Source organism: Aphelocoma coerulescens, chromosome 19 (genome assembly GCF_041296385.1).
Source record: "Aphelocoma coerulescens isolate FSJ_1873_10779 chromosome 19, UR_Acoe_1.0, whole genome shotgun sequence".
Taxonomy (NCBI): Eukaryota; Metazoa; Chordata; class Aves; order Passeriformes; family Corvidae; genus Aphelocoma; species Aphelocoma coerulescens.
Genome location: NC_091032.1, coordinates 9,420,603 through 9,431,510, shown reverse-complemented (window position 1 = coordinate 9,431,510; position 10,908 = coordinate 9,420,603). Strand labels below are relative to the sequence as shown.

Below are 10,908 nucleotides of genomic sequence, written 5' to 3'. Positions count from 1 at the left end.
GTCATTCCTGCAGCTGGTTTGGAGTTTTAACAGCACTTTTAAATAAGGAAAATGTAAAATGTCTGGGAATTAATGGTGGGGTAGGGGGAGCATTCCATGGGGAGATTCCTCCCGTGCACGGCTCCTGTGCTGGAGCAGGGAGAGGAAAAAAATAAAGGGAAAAAAACCCAAGGAGTGCCAGCACATTTTACCGTGTTGTAGCATATTTGTAAACATCGTTAATCACGGATTAGCAGATGGTGATGTTAATTGCACCTGTGGAAGCAACAAGACCTCAAGGTTGATTACATTTACAAACCGGCATCGGGGCTGTGGATTCCAGAGGTGCCCTGTGGGCAGCATTCCCAGCTCCAGCAGCACCCAGGCTGCTCCCTTCCCCTGCCACCAGCCGGGGCTTCGGAGAGGGAAAGGTGTCCCCTGTCCCAGAGCCATTCCAGCCTCCAAAATACCCCAGGGAGCCAGCAATGAATTGAATGGGAGTTTTTCAGTCATTGCACTGGGTAGAACGGGATTCTCCAGTCGTGGTGACACTCTGAGCACAAAAGGGAAATGCAGGGCACGAGCTGAGCTGCTCTCCCAGCCAGAGCTCCCCGGGGTGGGTTTTGGGAGATGGGAAGATTTGTGTTTCCCCCTGGCTGGAGATAAAGCAGCGCCAGCACCAAACTCATCTTCTGAATCAAGGAGGACAAATATTTTGCCACTGTGCTTAGAGACACTTTGATTATTGAGAAATCATTCTGGAAGGGCAATTAGTAAATTTTAAAATCAATTTGGTAAATAAGCCTCTGAAAGGAATCCATGACAAGCAGCAGGGAGGGAAGAACTGACTTTCAAATTACACACACACACACACTTTATTCATATCTGAATATCAAAGAGACTCTATGTACAAACAGAAGTAATCAGGAAACGTGTTTTGATCTTGCTGATGTACACAAAAAATGACAATTAATGTCCCCCTTTATGATATAAAGCTGGGGTTTTTTACAGTTACATTACAGGGACGATTATAGTCAAGCTTAAGGCTAAAAATAATGAAAGACTATAAAAACTACATTTTAACATTTAAAAATATCCAGGAAATTAACTGGAGAAGCAGGCAATGATCCAATTAATGGATTGCATTTATTAGATCAGGGGCAAATGGCACAGCACAAAGCTCCAGCTCCAAAGGTGAGACACCCTCACAGGTCTCAGGATGAAGCTGGGGCAGGAGGACAAAGCATCAGCTCCATCCAAAAGTCACTGGAGGTGGATCCCAGTGGAAGAAAATGGTGTTAAAACTTACCACAGAGGGAAATAGGATCAGTGGGAACAGCAGAGCCATCCAGAGTGGGATTCACTGCCCTCTCAAGCAGCAAAGTCCAAGCTGCAGCCCAAGTTATGACTCAAATCCTAAAATTCAAGCTCAGGCAATTCCCAAAAAGCCTTGTCTGATGCTCCAGTGCCAAATCAAGGTACTCCATGGATACAGGACTGGGGAGTTCTCAGGGGAGTGGTGCTGGCTGCTGGAGTGACGGCCAAGCAGGAGCTTCTCCTCTCACTGCGGCGGAGCCGCTGCGGATACGGAGGTTCCAAAGCTTTTTGGGAGCCTTCCAGAAGAAAAGGAGCTGCTGCAGGGTTCCTCAGCTGCCTCCTCGTTAGAGGGGCTGAGCAGATGGCCAAGCACAGCCCGGCAGAGCCCAGCTTTCCCAGCCACACAAAGCCAGGAAGTGCCTCCCCACTGCTGGAACAAACTTAAAAAAAAAGGAAATAAAAAGGGAGAAACAGCAGTTCCTATGAGATGGGAAATAAATAGACTTACCTGGAGGTCAAGAATGAAGAAATGGCTTTACCCTGATCCCTGCTGCTCCAGAGGAAGGATTCAGTTAGCCAAGTGCTGAATCTTGGAATCTTTCCTCTGGAAAATGAGCAAATCTGAGCCACGGGCACCCTCTGCTGGGGCACCCTCAGCTGCTGAGCAGCTCCCCGGGGCTGGCAAGAGGCCTCCGGGCCTGCAGCTGTTTCCTTTCAGCTTTAGAAAGGTAAAAAGGGCAAATTCAGCCCCCAAATGCACCAGCTCTCACCCCACAAGGCACCAGCTCAGGGTTCTCCAGCTCCCTGTGGATTTGGGTAACACAGCCCTGATAGCACGACGGCGTCATTTCAGAGGGATTTGGGATTTGTCCTTTTCCTCAGGACACAGCTCAGGGGATGAGTCCCCACCCCAGGCACCCTCCTCTCCATCACAGCCACAGAAGGGAGCCCTGGACACCTTTCAGGAGCTGCATGCCCCGATCCCCATGACAGGCAGCTGGAGTGTCCCCAGTGTCCCCAGCCAGACCCTCCCAGGACACACAAGGAGCACCCCACACCCACAGACCAAGGTTTACAGACTTCATTTAGCTCAAAGGAAAGTCCTAATTAGTCACTCAGAGTGATTTACTTATTCATTTGGAAGGGGGGAGGGGGCAGACTGAGCGGAATTGTTTGAAATTATCCCTAAAGGGCACTGTAAATTAAGTGTTAATGAGGAATCCTATGCAAAGGGCCACGGTAGCTAAATAAAATAATTAAGGTGCTAAGTGATAACATTCTTTTGGCTCTCAGTAATTTAGCCAGCCTGGTTTTTCAGCCAGGATAGTTGCAAATGAAGCCACCCCAATGCCATCAGCAGGACAGTGGTGCTGGGGCAGCTCAGCCTCCAGCAGGATCAGCCCAGCTTGGAAAGGAAACTTTCCCAGAAGGAAATGAGCTCTGGATCCCTTTTCCCACCTGAAGGACTAATCACAGTCTGGATTTATATGACACAAAATGGATTGATTTCAGTCTACAGCCAATCTTTACAAAAGCTTTATTTCCACGGGCTGCATTTCCCCCCCACTCCTTGGCAGGGCTGCACACCTGGTTTACAACCAAACACAGAAAAACCAACTGCAGTGGTTCCCAAGCACAGGGAAAGGGTTCAGGGCTGCTCTCAGTGGCACTTTCACCCACAGCCCAAATTGTCCCCACGGTTCAAGTGATGCACAAAGTCCCCTGTGCACAGCATGGAGCTGGCAGCCATCCCTGGGTGTTCTCCTGCCAAAACTGGCTGCTCCCAGACCTGGCTGCCTTCCCACAGCTGCTCCTCCCAGGTGTTACCTATGACATCAGGTGTCTGCCTTTGGTGCTGAGTCAGGGATCTGGTGGCTCCTGCAGCAGCTAAAATGCAGCTCAGGTCTGGGGCTCTCCCTGGCACTCACAGTGATGGTGGAGACTCTGAGAAGAGCATTTCCATATCCATACCAAGCAGCTTCCTCCACCAAATAAAGAGGATTTCAGTCTCCATGCCTCCGTTTCTGGCTGCAGATGGAATGCAGGAGGATACCTGTAGGAAAGTAAAAATAAATCAATATTACGTGATTTTTTTTTTTTAAACCACAAGAAAATCGTTCAGTGGGCCTGGATGCCTGATTTATAAATGCAGAAGTTGGAGGTTTGGTGCCTTGGTGCCCAGAACTGCTCTCACCTGCAGCCACAGAGACGTTGAGGGAGTCGATGCCGGGGTGCAGCGCCCTGCCAGGGGGGATGGCCAGCATCTGCTGGCACTGCAGCTGAGTCTCCAGGGAAAGGCCCTCCCCTTCACTGCCTGCAGGACAAAGACACTGCTCAGGTCAGTCACAGCACTGCCACGGCCTTTCCCCCTCCTCAGTGCAGTTCTTGTTCATGCTCTGTCTCTCTGACACTCTCCCTAAGCTCAGCCACCTCACCACCTCCCACACAACTGAGCCAACAGAGGGGAGCCAGGCACCTTCCTCCTTTCCCTTCCTGGCCTCCCTGGATCTGTTCTCCAGCATCTGAAGTGTTTTTGAGGAATATCTGCATAAAGCACGGAGAATCTCCTGTGGGAGCAGCCGCTGTGCCAGCAGAGAGCTCCCTGAGGCCACAGGACAAGGCAGGCAAGGGGCCACAGGCCAGCTCGGGTCCAGCAAATCCCACATCCTATTGCCAGTGACAGCTCCAGCCTTCCCAGCACACACACACATCCCCCCCACGGGCTGGGTGCAACTTGTGCATGCAGACAGTTTAACCAGAGGCTTCAATTGATTAGTTGTTAAACCATCCAGCAGCCCTGATATGTTTGGGCTGATACACTCGTGAAACAGAGTTGAAATCTATCCCAGGTCATTAGTAGTTGTTTGACTCACGCTGTCACAAAGGGAAATGGAAAGGGAGAGGCTTTAAGCAATCCTGTGCGCAGACAGGTGAAAATGCAGAGGGCCACGGACCTCCCAGCCCGCCTGCCTCCCCAAAGAACCCTTCCACGTGGGATACTGAGAGCAGCACAGGAGCTCCAGGGCCGCAAGGATGGCCAGCTCATCCCAAACACCTCTGGAAACAGGCTCAGCACGTGGCAGCCAAAGCTCCCCTCCAACAGCCGTGCCCTGACCTGGCTGAGCTCCACCCCAGTCCTGGGATGGCACTGCCAGGGCACACTGACCCCTTGGACCACACAGGGGTGGGAAGGCCATTCTTCCCAGTTTTAGGCTGGAAGCTGAGGCCCAGCCTCACGTTTTACTGGGCCGATCTCAGAGGCACTTTGGGTAAGGAAGAGGATGCTTTGGCTATTGCATCCTGCACCACCTTCCCGGATGAAATCAGTCATAGCAAAAGCTCTTTGGTTGGGGTCAAAGAGCCTTCAGAAACCCCAAACCCCATCCTAACCAACCTTTTCCCCCTGCTGTAAGCCAGCAGTGCACACAAGGCCTGGGAGAGTCATCCAAGGTCACAAGGTGACACCAGGAATTGAAGCCAGGCCTCCCACAGCCCTGCCTGTCTCCTCATCACTACTCCAGGGATGCTTAAAAAACCCAGAAATAGTATCCTGGAAAAGTTTCACACCTTACAGTCATATTTGCCTCCTGAGCCTCTCAAACCACACTCCCACGGGACTCTCCAACTGGGACAGCAGCAACAGCTCCTGGAGAAATCCTTATCTCCTGATAAGGGTCTTACAATTCCCAATAAAGGCACCGATTTTGCCTCCAGCTTTTACAAAGCTTTTTATGGTCCTGGCTGCTTAAAATAATTAGGAGCCATAAATTCAGGGCAAAAAGACTTGCACGGTGTGACACGAGGGAGGGAGTATTGACTGAATCAGATTAAATCCTGGTTTATACTGAACAAAACACTTCCCACTTCAGATCTTTAACTTCCACCTCTCAGCTTTGTCCCTCACTGACAGAGCTCAAAGACCAGAGCTCAGTGAAATGACAAAACACATTTCCTGCCCCATTTACAATTAACACCACTCACAACTGCAGTTTCCAGTGCAGGAAGCTCAGATCCAGCACCAGGAAAATTTGCAAAACGAGCATCTCCATAAAACCACCAGCTCTGTGAAGAGCCTTAAACCCCGAGCTAAAGACTGAAGGTCTAAGAAGAACAAATTACCCAGAAACTCTTCTTACTCAGCCATCTAAGTGCTCCCAATCTGTTCCTGTGCAGCAGGCTCCCAGTCTGAGGCTGTCTGTCGCCTCCAGCAATGACTCCAGTGCAGACAACATTAAGCTGGACTGTCCAAATCACTCTCTGCCAAGCCAGTGAGGATGCCAGGAGGGGGAATTGGAGGCTGCAAATGCTTAACTTACAAGACAATCTGTGTGGTGCCAGGGAGCTCAATCCCAGGCTGAATTATCTCTGCTGCTCCCTGCAGCTGCAGGAATGCTCCATATTCAGATCCAGGACGTTTCTCCCAACAAGCCCAGCATCAGACGACTGTAATGTTCAATTTTCTTTTCAGCCAAGAGTTAGTGCTCAGCAGAGAGTTGAAATCATTACTGCTGCAAGGTCCAGGAGCTCTCCTCATGCATCTACCAATCAGCCTCCAATCTCCCCTGACAAAAGGATATTTGGACTTTTTCCTGGAGAAATCTCTCATAACTCAAGGTAACGACACCACTGCCAGCTCCAGCCCCTGCCTTTCTGCGGGTGCTGTCGCCGTTTGTGGGATGCATTTCTTTGTGGGCCATCAGCAGTGCTGCAGCCTCCCTGCTCCCCTCGGAATACAGCTCCACACATCTTGTAGAGATGCCAGATTTGCAGCGTTGTCTTGTCAGTGTTTCCAGGAGTTCGGTAAACAATTTAATTAAAGGAATGTCCTCTGAGCCAAGCCAGCCCCAGCACGGGGCAGGATTACAGCCCCTCCCTGGCCCAGGGCCAGCAGGACTCTGCTTCCAAGTGTAAAAGCTCAGGCCAGCTCCTGTGCCAGGTGACACGGAGTGGGGGACACGGCACGGCCACCCGCAGGTGCCTGGAGCTGCATTCCTGGGGGAGTTTCTTTCTCCAGCTGCCACAAAGCTGCTACTCCCCTTCCCTTCACCTTCTGGGAGGCTGCACAAGCCCAAACTGTGCCTACAGAAGGTGAGCAAGTGGGCAGAGTTTCCTGCAGGAATTGCCCAGTTCGGGTGCTCAGGGAAGCGGCAGCCACTGCTCCAACAGGGAGGAGATTCCTCTGCTCCTGCTCCACAGCCAGCACCCCCTGCCTTCTCCCAGGTGAGCCCTGACACTCTCAGGGGTGGCCACAAAGCCCAGATTTGCATCCAGACCATCCCCAGCACCAGCCCCTCGTGGTTCTTCGCAGACCAGACATTCCTGGGTTCTAAGGGGAGAAGTGGCTCAGCTCCCCGCGAGCAGCTCCGTGCAGGAAGAGCAAACACCTCTGGGGCTCACCAGCACAGGAAATTTGAATCTGGGGCTCCAGCACAGGATCAAAACACAGAACACAATGCAGACACCACACTGTGGCTGCCCTGGCACCAAAATTGCCACCCAGACCCTCCACAGCTGCTGAACTCCCTGTGCATCCACAAACTGTTCCTACTGGGAGCCCCCTCAGCTCCCCATGTTCCTCTCAGTCTCTACTTCATTCTCAGCCAGATCATTCCATGATTCCCCCTCAGCTTTTCTTTTCCAGACCTGGAACAATCCCTGGAGTGAAGCATCCCCCTGGTGCCCCTCACACCTGCAGCCCCACCCAGCCAACAGCTCTGGAAATGGAAATACCTATTACTACAATAATGGGTTTATCCCACTGGAATTCCGAGCAGCTGATGACAGGAACATCTTCCACATTCCCAGGCCTGCTGACTGTTCCCACCACTTCCCAGCCTTCTGCACTTTTAGCCTAGAAAAGGAAAGGAAAGGAAATGAAGAATTGCCAGCTTTCCAAGCTTAAAAAGCAAATAAGCCATGTATGCAAACAATTTTTTTTTTTTCACATTTTCAGTTAAGCTGACTGGGGTTTTTTTGGCATCCCTTAAATTTTTACCACCAAAGTCCTCCCACTACCAGCACACAAACAGGGATTTAAGAAACAAACAAACGAGTAAAAAATAACTAAAAAAAAAAAAAGTAATTTTCCTCTTGGCATTTATTCCAGTTCAGTAAGCAAATAAACAGCAACTGAAAAGCTTTTTTTTTTTTCCCCATGCAACAGTTCTAGGAAGGTTGTTTTGCCAGGAAAGCACACAAAACAGGAATGTTGAACAAATCAGCATAAGGTAATGCACAGGGCAAGGCAGTGGAAGTTCTCAAGTGCAGGCTCAGCCATCAGAACCCCACAGTGACGTTTGCAAACTCAGATGCCAAATTCAGCTCCCACACAAGGCAGGGCACACAACACTCCCAGCCAGAGAACCAGATCTCCCCCCCTGCAAAAAGAGCCTTAATTATTTGTCTTGGAAATCCATTTTACCACTAAAAGAGCTGCTGCTTTCTGCCAGCTTCATTTCCCTGTAAACTGGCTCTTCTTACATGAAGTTGTATCAAATTTACACCAGGCAGGTGAGCCCAGGTCCAATTAAATGAACTGCTGCTATGTTTCTAATTAATAACTCAAGCTTTACAGTAACGAAGTAATCCTTCTAGATATTAATTAAATATCAGCATATCTTGTGTTTCATTTCACCATCACCCAGACCTCCAGCTGCCACAGACCTACTGCCAGTTTAAATCCCATTTTTCCATGTGCATTCCCTTTCTTTTCCCAGCTCGTCCTGCAAAGGGCCCCCTCTCTCACCTCACTGCACAGGTACAGAGTAAAAAGACTGCCAGCCCCCAGCACTGGTTCCTCCTCTATTCCCTGCTCCAGAGGCTGCTCCCAAGGCTGCCCAATGCTGCCATCGTGTGCCTGGGCGCCGGGATGCTGCTCTGCCACACATCCCGAGGAGAAGGGAGACGAGCCCGGCGTACCGAGAGCCGCAGGATTATCCTGCTACCAGCAGCTTCCAGAAAAAACAGCCAACCTCTCTCCCTACCCGATGGAATGGGGCTGGGGGCGTGCGCCCATCACTGGTGGTCCCACACACTGCAAATAACTCAGGGCTTTTCCTGTGCCTGCTCTCTGTGTAATACCTGCGGTGTTTAAGTTTCCTTGAAAAAAGGAAAAAACCCAGAGTGGATCGCTGTACCTTCAAAAAGCCCTGGAGATCATCTGTGCCGTACACATCGAACACCTCCATGACTCCGGCGCTGGCTTTGCTCACTATGGGAGTCAAGGGGCAGCTGCAAGGGGAAAAGAATGGAAAAGCGTCATCCAGGAAGAGATCCAGGTGAATTTTTGTTCCTGTACTTCCTCCTCTTGCCTCTGCAAACTTCTCCCACTCCACAAACCTCCCCCACTCCAGATCCCGCTCATTTTACAGATGTGTTTCCCGACGGAGAATAGCAGGGCTCAGGAATTAACCCAGGAAATGGGTCACGGGTGGGACAACTGAAACACAAACTGGGTTAAAACAAGAAGAGTCCAGGGAGAGCCTGGAACCCCACATCCCACAGCCTGCCTGCAGAGCAGCAGCATCCCAAATCCTGCTCCCCAGATCAGCTGCTGAGCGGTGCAGCCTGGAAACCTCTCCGGGAGGCAGCAGGGACGGCAAGAAGCGCTGGAGAAGCCCGCACCCGTGCCTGTGGCCCGTTCCTGTGGCCCGTACCTGTGGCCCGTTCCTGTGGCCCGTACCTGTGGCCCGTACCTGTTCCTGTGGCTCGCCACCACTCTGTCCACCCCCAGGAAGTACGCGGAGCGCAGCAGGGCCCCCAGGTTCATGGGATCCTGGATGTGCTCCAGCACCAGCCACAGCAGCTGCCGCCTCCCGCTCTGTCCATCCCCCAGGTGCGGCTCCTCAGCATCCCGCAGGCTCTTGAAGGGCAGCGGGGAGGCCTCCAGGCACACGCCCTGGTGGGGCCGGCCCCGGCACAGCACGTCCAGCTCCCGGCCCGAGACGTGCAGCACCGGGATCCCGCGGGCCGCCGCCTGCAGGGCGAGCTGGCCCCTCAGGGGCCGCGCGGAGCCGCTGCTGTGCTTGAGGAACAGCCTGAACAGGGCCCTCCGCGCCTGGGCCAGCGCCAGCCAGCACGGCGCGGCCCCGAACAGGATCTCGGAGCCTTTCGTCCTCTCCAGGGACAGCGCCTTTCGCTGCGGCCCCTTCCCGGCCCGGGGCAAGTCCTGCTGTGCCCGCAGCAGCTCCTGGCCGGTCCGCGACCCCCGCCCGGCCCCGCTCTGCTCCCGCTGTCCCGGATCCCCACGGGCGCGGCCGGAGGCGAGCACGGCCCCCGGGTGCTGCGGGAGGGATGCGGGGGAATCGCGGCCTCGGGGCGCCCCTTCCTCAGCCCCGCTCGGGGCCGAGGGCCCGCGGGTGGAGCAGAACCGGAGCCCGGCCCGGCACAGCCACAGGGCCCGACACACGCGGGGCAGCCGCGCCCGCTCCATGGCGGGGAATGCCCGCGCACGGCGGCCGGGGCACGTGGGGGGCAGGGGGAGAACACCCAGCCCCGCTCCGCAGCCGCGCAACCGGGGCACGGACAGGGCCGGGAGGGGCTCGGAGCCGCGGGCACGGAGCGGCGGGCACGTGCGGGGACCGGCGGGCACGCGCACGGGCACGCGCGCCCCGCCCCGCCCGCTCCGGTTCCGGCGGGACCGGCGCGCCCCGCCCCGCGCGGCAGCGCCCCCTGGCGGCGGGCGGGGATCCCGGGAACGGGAGCGAAGCATCCCAAAGGCACCGGGAACGGGGAACCCCAGTGACCCCGGAGAGACCCCCGGGAACGGGGAACCCCATTGACCCCGGACAGACCCCCGGGCACCGGGAACCCCAGACAGACCCCCCGGGAACGGGGAACCCCAGTGACCCCGGACAGACCCCCGGGCACCGCGAACGGGGAACCCCAGTGACCCCGGACAGACCCCCGGGCACCGGGAACCCCAGACAGACCCCCCGGGAACGGGGAACCCCAGTGACCCCGGACAGACCCCCGGGCACCGGGAACCCCAGACAGACCCCCCGGGAACGGGGAACCCCAGTGACCCCGGACAGACCCCCGGGCACCGGGAACCCCAGACAGACCCCCCGGGAACGGGGAACCCCAGTGACCCCGGACAGGGCACCGGGAACCCGTTACCCCGGACAGACCCCCGGGAACGGGGAACCCCCGTGACCCCGGACAGGGCACCGGGAAACCCAGTGACCCCGGACAGGACACCAAGAACTGTCGGGAACGGGAGCGGAGCACCCCGGAACCCCCGCAGAGCCCCGAGGGAGGAGCAGGGAAGCTCCTGCTCCAGCAGGGTCACCCAGGGCAGGGCGGGCGGTGCCTGAAACAAGAGGTGTGAGCCCCGCCCTGCCGCACAGCTGGTAATTAACAGCGCCCTAATTAACCACCAAACGGCTTTAACCGTTCCCTCACTGGCCTCTCCTAACGCTGGGAAAACAAGGAAAGGACCGGCGCTAGCCTAGCCCAGATATTTTTAGTATTAACAAAAAATGAGTGTTTGAGCAGCAGTGACCCCCAGGAGAGGGGATTTCTCCGTGACACCGTTCCCAAAGGATCTTCAGTAAAATCCTGCTTTTCCTGCTGGTCCCCAACTGTTGTCATGGTTCCTCTTCCCAAAAAATG

General features: G+C 54.7%; 1 protein-coding gene across 1 annotated transcript; it reads right to left on the bottom strand.

The window, feature by feature from the left end:
* Nucleotides 1-2,816: 2,816 nt before the first annotated feature.
* On the bottom strand, nt 2,817-9,899 carry MRM1 (mitochondrial rRNA methyltransferase 1). Its single transcript, XM_069033409.1, has 5 exons — nt 8,991-9,899; nt 8,433-8,526; nt 7,027-7,147; nt 3,491-3,610; nt 2,817-3,349 (listed from the first exon to the last, which is right to left on the bottom strand). Exons 1-5 carry the CDS (start codon nt 9,725-9,727, stop codon nt 3,300-3,302), a joined length of 1,122 nt encoding a protein of 373 aa, XP_068889510.1. The 5' UTR covers nt 9,728-9,899; the 3' UTR covers nt 2,817-3,299.
* Between the last annotated feature and the right edge of the window lie 1,009 nt (nt 9,900-10,908).

Coding starts and splice junctions, on each gene's coding strand:
- MRM1 (XM_069033409.1), bottom strand. CDS start 9,727: ATGGAGCGGGCGCGGCTGCCCCGCGTGTGTCGGGCCCTGTGGCTGTGC. Junction 7,148..8,432: donor ATCTCCAGGGCTTTTTGAAG/GTACAGCGATCC, acceptor TTCCTTTTCTAG/GCTAAAAGTGCAGAAGGCTG. Junction 3,350..3,490: donor CAACGTCTCTGTGGCTGCAG/GTGAGAGCAGTT, acceptor ACTTTCCTACAG/GTATCCTCCTGCATTCCATC.